Genomic DNA, 19,607 nt, shown 5'->3' on the forward strand with positions numbered 1-19,607 from the left:
TAATCACATGTGAAAACAGCCTGAAGGTGCCTTCTCTGGTTTAGGGCTCTAGGAGAAAGAAATAATAAAAAACAAGTTTAATTAAAGGTGTCTAGGATTGGTTTAGTGAAGCACCTCTGCCTCAATTTCCATGAGCCAAATTAATGTTTGCGTCCGTGCGTGTGCATTTGTGAGTGCCATTTATTTGAGTTTAGTAGTAATCTTTACTGCTGGTTGGTCGTATTTTTTGCAGCCTTTAAAATATGTATTTAAGAAAACTTTAAACATTTAGACCCCAGTAGGTGGGCAAAACAATCGCAATGTCAATCAGGTGAATATCTTAGAGTAGAGTGGAGAGTAGACTCTAATTCACTTCATTTGAACTAATCTATCATTAAAAGGGAAATCCTACTTGTTTATTCCTTCTCTCTCTATGTATGTGTGTTTGTATATATGCATGTGTGTGTATACTGTATATCTGTATGCTTGTGTGAGCGGGGGGGGGGCAATATAAAAGAGAAATGACGTGCAAGACAGAGCTAGCTGGAGGGCAAGGGAGAGAGAACAGAAAAGCCGTCAGGTTCGTCTGCGGGGGCTTACTGTCGGAATGTTAATCCATTTAATGTATTACAGTTGGAGAAGAGGAGGACCACAGACTGCGCTGAGCCTGCAGGCCCGGAGCTTCTCCAAAGCATCAGGACTGAACCACAGTCCAGGCCTGTCATTATTTGAGAATTACACGCAGAGGCTGCCTCTTAACAATAGTGTGTGCAGTTGCTCTGTGTGTGTGTGTGTGTGTGTGTGTAGGAGCTTTGTTGAAATTAGTATTAAAAGGTAGGATAAGGTAGCAACCGTTAAAAGAACAAGGTTTAGGTCCCCAATGGAGCCCAAATTGGACTAGGTGTGTTGCTTTTTCAGGTTTCAGTGGCTGTGTGGTCCCTTTCCCAGCTCCCTCAGGATATGACTTGTCAGACAAAACTACTATTACTCCTATTGTGAGTCAACTCCCTCAGATAAAGCTAAGATGTGACAGCACAGGTGTTTCTGAATGTGAATGTCATTGTGAAATTGCAGGCTTTGTGTAGACAGAGGAAACATGTACACGAGACACTGTAAATATTGTATGTTATATTGTAGTTGTATCGCTACATCTGCAGACTAACATACAGTATCTTGTTCGTAGCTTTACTTAGTGGGTGTTCACTCTTTTCCTTGGATAATAACAGGGATTGTAAGGATGAGGATTGTGGATACATGTCATTTTAAATCAGCAAAATATTCATGGTCCTATGACATACACTAAAAGTAAAAATGCAGAAAAGCAAACAGGCTGTTTGCACTACAGATTGAGCAAACGAGTCATAAAGAAATAGAATGAAAGTCACTTTGCACTGAATTGTAAATGTTTTAAAAGTGATTCCAGAATTCTGAATTTTCATTGATTAAATTATCTTTAAGGAACAAGAAGTCTATGTATTTGATATATTCTGTTTGCATGTTGAACAGTCACTTCTGTGACACTTCGAAGTGCAAATTCCATTTACTATATGGCTGTTATGTCCTTAAATGTAATTAAATTGTCGTTGCCAAAGATATCTGCAATTAGCTAATTAAAGAAACCAAGAAGATGATCTTTCACTGTTCTGAGTGTAAGAGATTTAATAGCTGGGAATTTAATAACTGTTTTCATTATGATTTTCTAATTAGTCAGCTTTTGGTGTGATGGGTTTAATATCAACAAAGCTAAGAGATATAATTATCTAAACTAAAGACTCTGGGTATTTGGTCTATGTACTCAAATAATAGGCTTAATATTGTTAAGTTGTAATTACTAACTCTAAGCAATCAGTACCTTGTAACAAAGGCTGGATATGCACTAACTTTCTCTTTAGATGCATTGTCACTGTCTACAGTGTGTAATGTAAAACAGATGAGTATTATTGTCCATCAAACATGATAGAAAAAACTTTGAAGACGCAAGATGCCTTTCGGTTTCATTGAGTAATAATAGCAAGTATCAGAGAAAAAACATGTATTGCAATACATATGGTCATTTATTTAATGTTGACAGGTAATTGCATGTTTCTGTTCTAAAAACACTACAAAATGACATCCTAATCTAATCATGTCACCAGAGCTCCAACTATAGTCCAACTGACAAATCAACTACAATTGTTTTACTCTGTACTTTTGTTTGACCAAGGTAGACAGACAGTGCTGTATAATAGAAAGCCTGTCAACACCCCTTGATACTTATTTTTTATTTTTTTTCTCTCTTTGTTTTTTTTTTACTATTGTAACTACACTGAAATAAAAATAAAGCTTTCCTCCGAAGAAGGGGGGTGGTGGTGGGCCAAAAAAAAAAAACCTTGATACTTATTGTCTATAAAGATATTCTTGAAGAGAATACAATGTCCATCTTGCTCTGCTGCTCATCTTTTGATGACTAATTCCATTCCATTAACAAACTGAAGTGAAAGCTTACAGTACAGTTTTGGTGTTGCTGGACTGCAACTACTTAGCACAGAATTGACCCAACATTGTCTGTGTCAAAGTGCTGTACAGTATAGGAAGGTACAACAGTAACAGTTAAACTGGCCAAAAGTCATTGTCCATATACTTATTCAGCACAGGAAGACAAGAAATGTGCTTGTCTTCATTACTTCAAGTGGATGTCAAATGGTTAGGCATAATGCATAGATATAGTTTCCTTGAAAATAAATCTTTTTCAATTCTTCACCAGGCCAGTGACAACAATAAAACCACTTATCCCGTCTCTTCTCTATTCTCTGAGGTGATCGTTATCATCTCTACAAGTTCTCTCCAAGATATTTCCAGACTATGGTTTTGGACCAGTGAACATGTGTTTTCCTTTTAGTACTTGTGTGTGTTTAGTGCCTTTACGTGTGTGTGTCCTCTGTGGTGGGATATTGATTGTAAGTGGTGTGTGGAAGAGGAGACACAATCCCATAGAAAGTCTATCAACAAACAGGAGAAAGGTCTTAATAAACACCCAAATATCGGTGCAGAACCTTATCTGTATTTCATGACTAAATAGTTATTTCCAAGAATTGGTGAGCTTGAATGCATCCCTGGCAAAACTGATTTCAAATTTCAAAACGAGTACAACATCAATTTAAAATTTAATTTTCTTAAAGGATTAAAATGTGTACAGAAATGATTAAATGCTTACACACTTTCACAAATTGAAGTAATGTGTCTGTTGTAAAACACACAGAAAGAGCACAAGATGGGGTCAGTAATATCACTCAACATGTTTAATGCAATGCATGAAGATTTCTGTACAGAGCAAAAACATGGGCAGATGCAAATGACATAGCAAAAGACAATTAATTCAAGTATTTCCCCAAACGTTTGTAGAATAGTACTCCCCTTGTACAGTACTCCAGTTCCACATGATTTATCTGTCAAATATAATGTGTAAAGCATCATGCTGTGATGTAGAGCAGGAACTGGGGAAGTGTATTGTTCAGTGCTCAACTCTAACTATAGTAACAATGACATTAAAGCCTATTCCTGTTTGGGAAGGGATCATCCCAAAACTAACCAGCAATGTGCTTGTTTACGTTCTATTTTAACCATCACGGTAAAAGTATTGATTGTTGTCTATTCCCTTCCAATGAAACTGCAGAATGGAGAATATTTCCCTTGTTGTCTAGAGTTCACAAGGCCTGGTCAGTTGGACAGCTGTGGTAGCTTTTAGGTCAGACACAGGCTTCAATGTTGAGAAGGTAGAAAGGTTCACATTCCAACCCAGCCAGAAAAGATTGTGTGGTATAAGCAATGTATAAATGAGAACCATAATCAAAGGTCCAAGTCTTGTCCCTTATTGGCCCCTTTGGTCTCTTTACCTAGTAGTATGAAGTTTCAATAAACTGCACTGACTATATAAGTGATTGCTGGCATAGTCACTGGAAGAGGCAAACAGTGATAAGAAGCTAATAAAAATGTTGCTTGCAGTAAGTGAAAACACTATAAAACTTTCAAATAGACAGCCATTTTAACTTGGGTTGATAATAACAAATGGTTGTCTAAAATAGTTGTTAAATCATACAATTAAAAATAATCTAATAATGTAAAGCACCGTAGAAAAAATTATTTTAGTCCCTTTCTACAGTACATTCCATTCCAACACGTAACTTTTTTGAGAAAATAACAAATAAATACTTTCCGTAATGTTAGAATTCTCTAGGTGGCATGTTAAAGCTCTTTGAGTGACAGTTGATTTTGGGAAAACTGGCAAGTTAGAAATAAGTATGCATTGGTACTAAACTAGAAAACGAGAACAACATTGTTGTAAAATATCACCATCAGTGCCAAGTGCCACCGCTCGGCAATGGAGCGTTTGTCCCCTGAGATAGGGGTCTACAGGGACACCTCCCAACCGCTTATGTAATGTTGGCATTGACCACAGACCATCTGAAGCATGGCTTGAGAATTCCTCCCCTGTTACGGGATAGCCTGGGGACCGCACTGTGGCTACTGCTCAAAGAGTGTAGGTCAAACATATCGGTGACCAGCCAACGGGAACATCTATATCTCTACATCTCTCTCCCCATGTCCTTGTTGCGTAATGTTGCCATGGAGGTGAGATGGCGTTTCCATGGTGTTGTGCCGTCATGTCCAGAGAACATTGTGTGTAGGTCTGTGTCACTTTGTCAAATGTCATGGGCCATAGATGATGAGAAGACAAAAAGCAAGAATAATTATTGTTTCTTACACAGTATTTACTCAAATAGCAGTCTTAGTTGTTCATAAAAACATATCCGTTTTATTCATTTTAATGAGACAAAGCAGGCTACACCAAAAAAAGCTTGTTTTATAACAACTGCACTCTTACATACATTTTTACAGTAATGGACTCCCTTCATATAACACCACACAAATCTATATATTCAATGGCTTTTTGGGGGGTTACTTTAAAAAGATTCTGATATTCTGACAGATGTGTAAACCGTGGTGGTTTTGTCTAACTGTTTTTTTGTGCTCTCTGAAATGACGTCCTGCTACTTTTCCTATCTCTCCTGATGTGAACTATGACCCTGGACCTTCTGAACTTAGTGGAATTCATAACAAAGATTCAAATTCCAAAAGAAGGTTCTCATAGTACATCAATCTATGCTCTTGAAGAACATGCTTTTCTTATCTTCAAATAACTACTTTTCATAGATAGTTTTGTCACATACAAAACGGAAAAAAGTCCATTATATACATCCTCTTTTCCCCATATTGCAACCACAGGTCCCTTTTCCTGCGATGGTGGTGGAAAGCTTCAACAATGATTTCCTTTTGGCCAAGATGTTGACCACCAGTGCAGTTGCAGCATTCAGGTTTTTCTTTGTTTTCCTTAAATTCACTCTTGTCATGCAGTCCAAAACAATTATAGTTGATATAATCTTAGAAATCCTCATTTTAACAGTTGGTCGGTTCAGCAACAAAGTCTCAGCTTATTTGAGAGAGTTCTTTGAAGCGTGGTGGTCCATCTGGGAATATAGTTTTGTCTCTGTTTAAGCTTATTCCTGTTGTGTACCACCCCTTTTCCTCAAACAACATCATGGTAGTCAGTCCATACCGCAGTAACACATTTCATAGATGTAGTATAGGGAGGACAGGAGAAGGTCTATTGGCTGGGAGCAGTGGGGGAAGTGGATTTGGGGGAGAGAATACAGGTAGGTGTTTTAGGACTGGGGGGTGGGGGTTGGAGGTTGTGGTCTGTCTTCATACTGGCCGGTCCACTGCATACTGGCATGGGCTTAGGTTAGACACTGGGTTCTGAACAGCCGGATATGCAAAATTGGCGTGCTGCTTGGCCTTGAGCCTGAGGCTGGCGAGGCTGGAGTTGCAGGTGTCTCTGTACATATAGGGGCTAGCCGAAGTGGCATAGGGGCAGGTGGCCGCTGTCACCGCCACAGAGTTGAGCGTGGGGCTGTTGAGGTTGTTGAGGTTGCCCAGGTTGTTGAGGCCTGCACCGGGCACCCCAGCCACAGCTGAGGGCACCATGCTGGAGCCCATGTTCATGGAGGGGATGGAGCTGGGAGGGGAGAACATGGGCTGGGAGGACAGGGGGCTTACATTCATGGAGTTGAAGAAAGGGAAACTTTTGGCTGACAAAGGGCTGCTAGCCAGGCTCTTGGTGGCCCAGTTGTTGTAGGAGTAGCCCGAGTACATGTCGTCATAGGGCTGCATTAGTCCATTGAACTGGGTGCCAAAGCCATTTTTGCACAACTCTGCTTGTTGGTTCCTCTCCCTTTTCCTCCATTTAGCACGGCGGTTCTTAAACCATACCTGCAGGCAAGGAAACAAAGGTTGATAAATATGGGCTTTAACCTTAATCTTAATTCATGATGGTGAGGGGCTAAACATTTCCAAGATGATCACAAAGAAAACGATGTATACAAAATCTACAGTACTCCAAACACAGCTCAGATAATAATAAATAGATTTCAGCAATATTTGAAGACATGGGAGAACCACTATACATTTTTCAAATGTAAACATGATGTGTTGTACCAACCACTCAATTATTTTACCAGTAAATAATATAACTAAACTGGTAAGTTGCATTACTAAAAGTTTTAATAGCAGAAAAGAATCCCCTTTTAATTTAATTCAAAAACATGTCTAAAATCATAACACCTTTCAAATAGTTTGGGCAATATCCAGTGTATATTCTGACACTTTGAAATTAAAAACTTGTTTAAGAAACTAAGTTGAAGTGTATTATCAAACAGTCATATAAAGTATGGTTTATTAAAACTAATCATTCACTTATTTTAATTATGAGCTCTGACAGAAAAGTCCATGCCACTTCACATTTGTCATTTTAAGATTCTATTTTAAGAGGGTATAAAATGGATTTACATTTTAATGGCAAATTTTTTATGAACGTACCAAATTAAGTTCCCAATAGAGAAAAAAATACTTCCCTTCAGTGTTCGTTTTTGAGCAGAATTTTCAGAAGTACATTTTTTATGAAGACACAAAATGTATACCCCACAGATTTTTACTGAAAGGTGAATGCATACATAAACATAGTAATGTCAAGCAGACAGATGAGTTGTTTCGAAATAATTATAATTATAATCATTGTTTTGTTTACACAAAATGTTCAACCAGTTCTGTCTTTCTAATATTGTGGGCATAGAAAGATTACACTCTTTCAAAAGGCTTGGTCTACCAGTACCACATCTGTTATGATAGTAAAAGAATGCTCCTGACTATTAAATGTGGAGCTCAGTGTGTAGCACCAAGTCTTCCATCCTACTCAGTGACAGTGGGTAAACCCCCTCTAGGAGAGTTCTTCTCGCACCCTTAACATGACTCTGGGGCAATACTGTTTAATTGTTAATGGAAACATATGAATGTCAAATGGTTCTATGGGAAAGGTTATCAAACTAAACTTCACTTTCCTAAACTGGTAAATGACCAGCATGACCAAATGCTCAACTTTAAATATATGAATTATATTATTTTTCTGTTTAAAACCAAAGGCAATTAGAGGACTTCAAGGGCTGACATTTGTATAGTCTTACTAACAAACAATTTTTTCCTTGGTGGATTGCCTCAATCAGTGATAAGTACACACAATATACAATATAAAATGTATTTTATCTGTGCCATTAGGACACATATATCATGGAATAACATACACCAGTGTCATCATGGACCTTAAGAAGACAAATTTGTCTACTACGATCAAATACTCTGACAAATCCCATAAATCAACATGACAGGGGAAGTATCCTCAGTATGCCAGTGGAATCTGCGTCTACCTTGGATTAGAGGGGAACGTGAAGGGTTCAGAGGGCTACTGATGGACATTAGGACCCAGCCCTTGTGTGGTCTGTTGTCCTTTCAAAATAACAACCAAGACTGCCTGCTATGTGACCTTTCATTCAGCCAACATGATCTGATCCATTACTTGTCAGGCAGGCAGCGATTGTATTGTCGTCCATCAGTATGTGCACCCACCTGCTCCACACTGGGTGTGGACCAAACCTCTGGGCTGGAGAAGGAACATTTTAGGATTGGGGCTTTGTGCCCTTCTGACCTTTGTGTCACACACTATAATGTATGAATAGAGGACCTTTCTTTGGTGTCAATATATACTTCTCTGTATTTTTAACACAAACATGTCTGATATAGGAATTATCCAGGAATAATATAATGTAAATCCCTGTTACCAAACCAACCAGACACAAATTTAAACCATGTACGAATTACTTACTCATCCATGCGTATGTTCTTGTACAGTAACATGTGATACAACCTTTCATTTAAGAACTCTGTCTTGAAAGTGTATAAAACAATGAAACTCAAATGCAGGTAGCACTGACCAGCACCCACCCACATACAGCAGTCACCGCGAAACAACTATCACTCAACAATAAATAATTGCTCAAATACCCTTTTTGACATCATCCTCATCATCATTGTCTTCATCACCATCGCCATCATCACTATCATTGTAATCAACACCATCATTATCACCACCACCATTATCATCGCCACCATCATTATCACCATGATCACAACCACCATCATTATCACCATCATTATCATCACCACCATCATTATCACCATCATTATCATCACCACCATCATTATCACCATCATTATCATCACCACCATATAATGACCCACCCCACCATAATTATCACCAGCATTGGCTTTATAACCACCACCATCATTATTGCCACCACCATCAACACCACTGTCCAAATCACTACCACAATCACCAATAATCACCAAAATCATTTTCATCGTGAGTGCGTGAGGGGTTTACCCACCCTGACGCGTGCCTCTGTGAGGTTGGTCCACACAGCGATCTCCTCCCGTGTGCTCATGTCTGGGTAACGGTTCCTCTGGAACGTGGCCTCCAGCTCCTGGAGCTGCTGGCTGGTGAAGTGGGTCCTCTGCCTGCGCTGCTTCTTCTTCAGGGAGCCGTCTTCAGCATTGGACTCGTCCGTCTGGTTCTGGTGGGATTTCTCTGTGTCTGGAGGGGCAGCGGGAGGTGGACCCCCAAGAGTTAACTCCAAATTCCATTGAGAAATATCGAGTTTTCGTTCAGATTTTGAGATGTGCTCAAAGTAAAATAATGTATTTGGGAGGTTTTAGTGGAAAATAGTTTATTCTAAGATGCATAACCATCTTTTAATCAAGAAAACTCAATCCTAAACAGATGTTTTTACATTTCACAAATACTACTTAAGTCAAACCAACAACAATGTAACCTATCACATAACAGCTCATTGGACCTATATTGCAGAAAACAACTAATCAATAATTGCCTTCCTTTGGCCCTGAAACAAAAAAAATCACAGAAAGGGTGGGCCAACACAACCATGTTATGTCTACCAATGAACCGTCCTCTCCTAATCAGAGTTCCGCAATTTGAGGACCCCACAGAAAGTGCAAAATTAGCTGGCTCCCTAATCCCCTGGATCAGGCTTTTGTGACTGGGCAGGTTTGGGACTGTTTGGCGAAGGCTTAGCTCTCTAGGAGGAGTTTGAAATGATCAGCGGGGTTTAAAAGAGACTCTGCAGGGCCACCAGCAAAACCAATAAGGCCAGGCCGAGGCTGTTATCTGCCAGTAAACTGACACTGGTTTAGCCATCACTAAAAGCCTAAATCTGTCCTGACTCCCATGTCACAATACAGAGGGGAGGTCGGAACCCTTTAAAACCTATTGTGGTCAACAATGGAGGCAATCTTACTAATAAGGTCCCTGCTTGTTGTAGAAAAGATTGGTTTGCGATTTAACTTATCAATGGCCATTGGTGGCATTTAATTCTACTGTTTGTTGATCACCAAGGTATATTTTATTCTTTTTGATGTGGTTATTTCTCAGTTAACTTTGAACATGGATTGATCAAATATTTATTGTCATTATACATGGGGCATGTCACAGCAATTCACCTTTGTCCTTTTAAGGATAAAAGTGACTTCGAACCTATTATCACTACAAGCCTTGCCATAGACTTATTCTTAGACAACCAGAAAAGTTATGATGATAATGAACAGAAAGTGAGAGACGTCTACACTAAACGGTTCAGTGAAACAAGATTATAAATAAGTAAAGGCTTAACAGTAAATTAACGTTCCGGAGGGGCAGCCACAGGCACACATTACACTGATGACATTTCTTTGAATGTCGTTGAGGCTGACATGGGGTGAGATATTCTCAGCTCCAGAATGTCTGAAAGCTTGTTAGGGGTGGATTTATGAGCAGAGGTTGCAAAGCCAGACACAGTTGTTTGGCAATTAAATTTGAATTTATGCGCTTGTCCCCTGGATGAACAGAGACAGGCAGGACATGGAGGTGTAGGTAGAATGCATGTGCAAATGCATACATTTAAAAACACATGAATACATACACGCACAGACGTTCAGCACACACAAATGCATGCACGGCCCTATACACACACATGTCGACAAACTCACACAGTTGTGAAATAGCGGTTTATGCACAAAAGGCTCAAAATATTCAATTAATCCATTTGGAAGCATTCGCTATTTCAATCCAACTACTAGGCCTATGTGTTATTTCAGCATCCATGCTTCTATTTCATGGGCGCCGATTATTTCCAGTTAAATTAATAGGATCGGTATTTTATTAGATGTATTTTTATAAAACGAACCCCTTTGTTCACCCTTCGTGAGAAACCTAGGCTATACATTTGAAAACGGAATGTGGACTAGGCTACTCAAAACATCAAGAGTTATCTAGCTTCGTCATTAGTTTGCTAGTTTACAGAATCTGGAATGGCATACTTTTATTTGTTTGATCAAAATCTCAATGATCTAGGCCTATCTCTATAAGGCTAGGAGGCTGATTATAATTTCATGAACGAAAATGGACTATGAATTCTCTATGAATGTCCATAATATTGAGGGTTTCGTAGAAAAATGCATAAGAAATAGTCATATAAAAACGATTTGGAAAGAATAAAAAATATATTCACTCTATATTTGGTCTTTTTTAAATAATCTGGTTTTCAACAAATCATAAAACTGAAAAAGACAAAAGACCTCATCCACGAATAGCACACAGGGCCTGACGGATTTGGAGCGCAAAATAAATGCTAAACATGCCCCATGTTTCTTTTCTACCCTGTTTTGCAACAAATATCGGGGTAACTCTGCAATGAGCTTGTCCATTTCGGTAAAAAGAGACCCAATAGGCTTTTGTCACGCTTGTGAGATCAGTTGGTGCCGCTAGATCCTCAGACACGTCATTGATTTGTGCACAAGGATAAGCTTGCAGATGATTGCTCCAATTCCTGGAGACATTTGTGTAGGCTACTCTATATCCAGTCCCATGCATGCAAAACAGCAAAAATACCTTGACTAGGCTATGTCAAAGCATAAAAGCCTGGCTATATTAGCCTATATAATGCGTGAATCCTCAACATAATTGCCCATCAGTAAATAACTTGCATACTTAGCCTATTTGTTATTAGAAATTAGGCCTAGAACAATATAAAAATTGTCGTGCGCTCACTCCGTTCATCCATGAAATAAGTATTTACAATTATAAGCCTGTACACCGGATCTACATGAATTTGACGTAATATTATAGGCTGTGTATGCCTACCTACTGAAATATATGCCTAGAAATAGCCCACGTTGTGTGCTACTTATTGCAATTGTGTATACCAGAACAACTCTGTTAAATCCTGCTTTACAAATATAGTCATGAAAAAGGTCATCGTGTTATAACTGACCGCTGTTGTCTTGACCTTTGCATCCCTGATCATGTTGAGGGGTCCCGGAGTCCGAGAGCGATAGCGCCGGGCTACGGGCTTCACTGTCCGTCAGAAGGTTAAAATCCATAACCCCGGCCGACAGACTCTGCAAACAGCAATGCAACACATTTCAGCACAAGTCAATATAAAAACAAACACAAGCTTATCAATGTGGTCGTTAATATGGTTATATTTAGTCATTTTAGCCTAATGCCCACTTTTTACAGACATTGCTGGAGGAATTTGTGTCTCTGAACAGGAACGACAAAATATAATTGAAAAGTAATGCATACGATCTATAGGCTACTAGGCCTATATCTTGTCTACAGACAACATAACACTTCATAGCCCATTTTTTGATTAGAACGTAATTTTGTCACGTTATAATTTAACCAGAGTAACCTTTTTTTGTCTTTGCAACTGTCTCTGTCGATCTATTTTTGATCATTTGGTTATTGGCATAAACTTATCATGATCTGTTCAACCAAAATAGTATCCTCATGAGGGAGACGGATACGTAATAGATCCTAAAATAACAGGTCGTTTATTTATACAAGCGCAGTTAACACCTTTAAGATATGGGGGCACAATCACTCCCTCAAAGCTTCATGAGATTTATGATGTCGTGGCTGGGTTTAATGACGGGGTAGGTTCCAGTCCACTAGCCACCCTTTAAGGGAGTTTAAGAGCAAACAGGCTAATAACAGTGGTATCATTTGTTTGACAAGACAAACTAAAAGTAGTTTAAAAACTACGCAGAAGTAGCCAATTACAGTTTCTTCATTCTCGAGAACAAATTTATTTGTAGTCTCTATAGCACTTTTTGCAAGCAATGTCACAAAGGGATTTACTTACGCCCATAGCACTGCACCTAAACCAACCTAACACAATGTCTCCCATGCACGCATCTTGCTCCTGGCTGGTTTACTCCATGTGCCAATCTATATGCCAGTCTGTACCTCCCATCTCATCAAACGTAGGATTTCAGCATAGTAATTTAGAGGTGCACATATGGCATAAGATCACAACCCCTGATCGATCCAGTACTGATCAAGAGACCAAGTCCAAAACGGAGTGCTACACCATCAAAATAGTAGTTCCCTTTTAGCTTACAGAGCATCCATGTTCAGAGGCTTTTAACTCTAACAAACTTGTATTTCTTTCCATTCAGTTATTACGTGTCATTGTCCCATTGGAAAAAGGGAAATTAATAGCTAATGGAGGGACTTCTTTGTTATATTTTAATATGTATAGCAAAATAAGTTTAAAAGCCTCCATTAAAAGTGCTTTGCAAGAATAAAATCAAAACCTCAATATCTATCTTAATTTGTGTTAAACCATATTTCAGAACTTCTGTTTCTCCTTTAAATTAGCCATGACAATAACATCAAAAGATTTTAGGAGGAACAAGCAAGTGCATAAAATGAAAGTTTAAAAGATAAGACGTAATATATAATATCCCAGACTGGATTTAGTTTGCTCATTCTGTTAACCTATGGCACAATTAGCCAGAAACGTTTCACATAGAGAACTTACACAAAAACAAAACAAATCATTGCACAGCAGGATAACTCACAAGTCTATCAATGATATGTGTATTTTATCTTTGCAGAAAATGAGAGATTGAGGAGGATAAAGTTAAATATAGGTAGAAAAATTGCTTTACCATACACATCAAATCGTGTATATCCCATTGTTTGTCATGCAAATCAATGTAATAATAAAGATAAGTAGCTGGTGGAATTTGAGGCCATTCTCAATATTAAAAGTCAATGTAAGACTGTAGCAAAAGTACTCTAATGGGTTCTGACAGTCTTTGACTACAGTTCTTATTTGTTTGATGTTCTTCTGTTTTTCCACAAATAAAGTAACCCTCAATGGTAGTCTCATCTTCTAGAGCTCAAAGAGTACTTGCCTGAGAGCAACAGCTGTCCTTTGTATGTATGTGTAGCCAAGACAAGTATCCCCAGTGTACAGTATTTTTGGTCATAAATATGAATATGACCCAGTCAGACACATATCCACCGTGACAATGATGGATGAGCCAGTGTCAATGTGGTGCTGAGAGGCTGGCTAGCTTGCCAGGGAGTGAGTAGGGGTGACGCAAGCTGGTCATTTTGTCTGGAACAAGGTGTCAGTGCCCCCTTTGGAGGTGTGACATTACTATATTTCAAACTCCAAATCAAGACCCTCCCCCTAGTGCATATGATATGGCCAACACGCCATCATAGACCTAACAAGGGGACTAAACTAAAATTTCCACATGTACTGTGAGTTTCTCTACAAATATTTTGTGGGAACTGCTTTGCATGTCCCCATGTCACCTCACATTGATAAGGACTTTGCTGAGCAACAGTATTGTTTCTTGTTTTGTTTACTGATGGCAGTTTTGCTAAATAGATTTTAAATATGGCCTACTTTTAAACATACATTTCAAACTAAACCTTATTAAATTAGTAAATTCTAATTGGAATTATGCTAAATTATTATCAGTTTTAAATCAAAGATAACTTTGAATGCATGTATTATTCTTTTGTTTAAATTTGTTAAAATGATAATGATAACCTTGCTCTTATTGCTACTGGTTTCAATCTATTTCTGATAACATAACTACAGTTTAAGGAGCCCTCCTGAACTTGACATTTGATAATATTTGTCCTACCTTATCTTGATAGAGCTGTACCAATCCTTGTTCATAACCTGACATGTTGAAATGTTACAGGCAAATTACTTGTCTGACAACAACCCACGATGATTCACAATGTAACCCTTAAACGAGTTTATTGGAACATTTAGCATATTATAAGGAGATGTGTTAATATGCATTGTGCAGCCGATAGGCCTATAACCCTTTCACATCAACCTTACAAGTGTGTTCGATGTTTATCTGCCAGTCTAGTGCTCAAGAAGCGTAAATCATTGCAATCAAACAAAGACGTCTGGCCATATCCTAACTGCGGGAAATAATGTGTTTGGCGTGGACTTTAGGGTTTGCTAGAGCACTTTGGAATCTTTGAACATCGATCTCATTATAGGCCTATCTAATAAAAAACATTGAATACAAAATTCTCTAATTTTTCCGAAGATTGGTGGGTCCATCTGTTGGTGCTACTGAGGCAGACTGCTCATATTTCCACGGACTTGCATTTGCATTGGAATTATTCAGAAACGCGTCGAGAATTAATTCCCTGGATTAAGACTTGATTAAGATGTGTGTCACTTTGCTGTCTGAGAACTTATTAAGGGTCTCCTCGAGGAGGCGGCAGATGGAATTTCGGCCCAATGTTTGTAGATGTTAATTTCTCCCCTCCTAACAGACATTTGCATAGGACTGTCAAGGCGAGTTTTTCATCAACACGAGACATAACAACCCAGTCTGATGAACATGTCATAAAAATAAACTTGTTGGGACTTCCAGATAGCTATTACAATTAGGCTAAGCAGTCCTGATATTGCTGCAGTTAACTTTAAACTGCAAGATTGGGATAGTGTCTAAGCCAAACGCCTCTCAAAGGGACCAAGACTAAATGAATTGGTGTTAATTTGACTGCAACAATAAATAGGGTATCCGAACAACGTATCGTCATTGTTATAAACCAAATAGCCTACAAATTAAAAAAAAAAAGCTTTCAATTGAACAAGGTTGTTGGGATATCGAATATCCCTTTGAAATTATTTCAAAAGCAGAAGACTATTATTATTATTCAAACAGGGTCCCGATGCATGTGAGAAAATTACACCATTGATTGTATGATATTAAAATGTTAGGACTATAGATAGATTTAAAGCCAAGTGAAAACTCGAACTCACAAAGCACCTTGTTGGAATAACAACCACATTATGAGATAAATATAGGATAGAAAACTTTTGTAGACTAGTACTTGCCGAAGAAGTAGGCCTACAATTATCCCATTAAAATGCGTAATCCAAGGCTATAGAATTAGCATGTAAAATTATTTTTATTCAAGTGGTGTGAAACGTCTTTGATGGTAAATTATAAACCTATGACAGAATTGGCCACAGGCCCAGAGCCAACTTTATTTAACCGATAGAACAAGTCGCTATTTCCATAAACAAATTAAAAGGCAACCAACGCGTCAAGTATGATAAAACGTGTTTGTAAATACATTTGTTATTGAGGTCACTTTCACGCTTTTGATGGAATACAAATAATATAGCCTTTTTATTTTAGCAACCAATACACTAAACATTTTTTGCCCATTTCATTTGTCTCATTTCTACCTGGGCTATTTTCTAACATTAAAAAAAATGTTTATATACTAGGTTAAATAGCAATAACAATCAATTTTCAAAGCTTTGTTTTGACATTTTGAACACGGCTCAGTAGCCTATAACTCAGTAGCGCACAACTTGCTCAAAAAAACAAAAGACTTCTGGAACAAAACAATTTTTTGGATAAAGCATATTTACCATAGGCCCATAGGGTGCCATGGAAAGCCCAATAGGGTTTAAAGAAAACAACGTAGGCCTATTTGATATTGTTCAAGTTTAAACTACAGGAAGAATGAGCGAACACATGATTGTAGAGGCGCTCTAGGCTGACAGGGGAAAGGGAGCAGGAGGTAGAGGGGGCACGGCTCTGGTTTTCATTCTGTGGTCTCTTGTGGCTCAGGAGCACCTGCCACCTATCAATTTCGGCTAGATCCCCAAACATTTTTGACCTCTGAAATGGTTTCACATCGAACGCGCTCACAAGCCATGAAGTTATGGTTAGTGTGATTGGAGACTAGCCTACTATTTTATATCTATGCTTATTTGTGTTTTGTTTGATAGAGAAAAAAACTGGTTACGATAAATAAATAAAAAGTAATAACCATCACGAGTGTCCTTATCTGCGATACATTATAAAGTAGACACAATTACATATCATTTATACTTTAATGAATTCATTATTTAGGAAGGGGACGCTAACACTCTGGCTTCTGTTATTTTCAACGGAGCGTGGAATATTGTGGAAGATTTCCAGCCCAGCAAGCATGACTATAGGCTGTGCGCGAGTAGGCTATTAATGAAAAGTTAACATTAGGTTAGAAAAGTTAGGGCCTATAGCACATTAAGTCAAGTCAATTTATGAGTTGGTCCATAAACTATATGAGTCTGAAAACACTATTGTTAATATTATCCAACAACTGAATATTTAAAGTAAACTTTATTTGCTTGGCTTATTTGCATTTTCGTTCACTAGGCCTATATGCACTAACGTTTAGGCTATAGTTAATTATGATCTTACCACAGGTCTTGTGTGGAGTAACTATGACAGTTTATGGTTTAGGAATAGACACCCTTCTAGCAGTAACTCGGGATGATGAACCGATGCTTGCGTAATTTTGACTGTATTCTCTACACGTGTTGAATCAAGAACCATTTCACGTTATTTACAGGTGTACAAACAGATAGGCTACACTTGGACCTAATACTCACATGAAATCCCGCTCTGGTTAAATTAATCCCTGGATAGACTAGCTTGGTGTGAGTTATTCGTTGTCCAAGAGGGATGTTGCTGACATGTAGAAAGTTCCTCTGGCTGTAAAGTAAAAAAGCGTCAGTTTCCTTCTCTCAATGCAGTCAGACATGAAGACAATCGAAGAGGGAAAGCTCGATCCCCATACAGAGCGGGGCAGACTTTATGCTAAATATCGAGTGCGACAGGTCCACTGTAGAAAGGACTGCCCACTTCACAGCTTTTGCTTGCCCCCCACTACTCTCGCGTAACAGCACGCACACACCAACACTACATTACTACTCTCTCTCTCTCTCTCTCTCTCTCTCTCTCTCTCTCTCTCTCTCTCTCTCTCTCTCTCTCTCTCTCTCTCTCTCTCTCTCTCTCTCTCTCTCTCTCTCTCTCTCTCTCTCTCTCTCTCTCTCTCTCTCTCTCTCTCTCTCTGTCGGTGTCTGTCTATCTTGCTCTCACAACATACGGCACAATGCATACAACTACCATATAAGCAGCACATCATAGGCTTCACACAATCGCGCCCTCTCTCCGCGACTTTAGCCTTGCAGTTTTGACATGCGCTTACTTTTGGATGGCGCAGTCGATGTCGATTCCCCAAGCAAAGGATAGAGACTGTAGACTACAGAAAAGCCCACTGAAGGCAATCACTACACATGACTTTTCCTTCCGTATGTTCTCTCTCCTTCAAAATACTCCAAAACAAGACACCGTGCAATCTGTAAATAGGTATTGGGGTTACATTCTCTCTGCAACTCAATCAAGATGCATGCCACTTGAAAGACACATGATAGGCTACAACAGCGATTTCTACAAGATTAAGTTAAAAACTGATGAGATTGCTCTATCCATTTGATTATCCATTATAAACGAAAAATGGGATTTGAATTTTACATGCAATAATCTCCCAATCAATGTTTTATTAGATAAAAAGGGGTACGTGTTAGCCTACTTCTTACATGTCTGGTAGACAGTACGTTATGTAGAATCTTAATTGATGGCGATGATACAATAATGGACAGATAAGAAAATGAAATTACACTTTACACTCACACTGGAAGCCAAACTGAAGCAGCCATGTATTCTTCAAACAAGTATAGGTCTTATGAATATTTCACTGAATCTGATGATTGGCTGAGGTCCTTCTTGGAATATGCAGCTAATAATGAGTAATGATTAGAAATGCTTCCAAGATATCCTGAGTAGGCCTGCATAGTTTCAGTTTGGAAGAAGTCAATCTAATAAACAGAAATCCAGATGTTTCATATGGGAAGAACATGGGTGGGTACAGAAATGTGACATTCACTAAAACATCATTGTAGGTCAGATGAGGACACAATGTATAACACATGTGCAACATACCATAAGAACAGCTCTCTAACCATGAAATGTTTTACAAATTCATACATAAACATTGTCTAAACACACAATACATGTGTGGACTCCTAAGCCAACACAATAAGTCTACTAAAGAGATTAGTGCATGTAGTTTAGATACATGGGATTCATATCCACATAAACCAAGATTCCATTGCCATGCAAATTAATGAGAGCAAGAAATGAACATGACATAGGATATACAAACATAAAATTTAATTTGAATGATTCCAACATATTTTCACCAGAGATTGTGTCAATGATAACTTCTTGGTTGGTACTTGGTTGGTGAATAACCAAGAGGTCATAAACCTGTACGTACAGGTGAATGACTGACATCATAAAGTTATTTCTTCTGTGAGGTTGACATATCTCCTTCCACATACTGTAGAAATGGCATGCCTTTATTTGCAGATGAAATGTTGCAATTTCAATCCCGGCAGGTGATCAAACACTTTGGAAGAGAGCAAACAAAGAGCTGCTACTGTGGGGATGCAGAATTTTCATGTTTTAACCAGATATTTAACACTTTCTGGTAGAATTGTGCGAAATGGCCCTCAGAATTAGGAATGTGTTATACTTTTGTCTTGTCTAAGTACATGTTTGTGTAAAGGTTATTTGATATTGGCCCATAGAGGTTATTACTGCAAAAAATACTTCCATGTTGTGTGTGTGTTTAATGTTTTCTTAATTATATAATAGGCTTCATGGTAACCTACTAGTAGATCAGTCTAAGATTTGACAGGTATTTTATAGTGTTCTTCAGGATTAACAACGAGAAAAACTTGATATTTGTATTTATTTATTTACTTCATATGAACAATCCTTATAGTTCATTTACATACACACCAACCAAGCTTACTGAATTTAACGTTGAATAGTGGTCTGTCAGTTTTCTATGAAAGCATTTTATGCAGACATAGAGAGACACAGAGGATGGATTCACTGAAGAATATTTGAAGTTGCCATTGTTCAATATGCCTGAAAGATCAACATTCTTCATAAAGGCT

The 19,607-nt window shown here is 38.3% G+C and overlaps 1 protein-coding gene across 1 annotated transcript; it reads right to left on the bottom strand.

Moving 5' to 3' along the window:
• Nucleotides 1–3,226: 3,226 nt before the first annotated feature.
• On the bottom strand, nucleotides 3,227–17,323 carry pitx3 (paired-like homeodomain 3). Its single transcript, XM_067236934.1, has 4 exons — nucleotides 17,190–17,323; nucleotides 11,727–11,853; nucleotides 8,790–8,995; nucleotides 3,227–6,285 (listed from the first exon to the last, which is right to left on the bottom strand). Exons 2-4 carry the CDS (start codon nucleotides 11,833–11,835, stop codon nucleotides 5,719–5,721), a joined length of 882 nt encoding a protein of 293 aa, XP_067093035.1. The 5' UTR covers nucleotides 11,836–11,853; nucleotides 17,190–17,323; the 3' UTR covers nucleotides 3,227–5,718.
• Between the last annotated feature and the right edge of the window lie 2,284 nt (nucleotides 17,324–19,607).

Source organism: Osmerus mordax, chromosome 5, assembly GCF_038355195.1.
Source record: "Osmerus mordax isolate fOsmMor3 chromosome 5, fOsmMor3.pri, whole genome shotgun sequence".
In the NCBI taxonomy this organism is placed as follows: Eukaryota; Metazoa; Chordata; class Actinopteri; order Osmeriformes; family Osmeridae; genus Osmerus; species Osmerus mordax.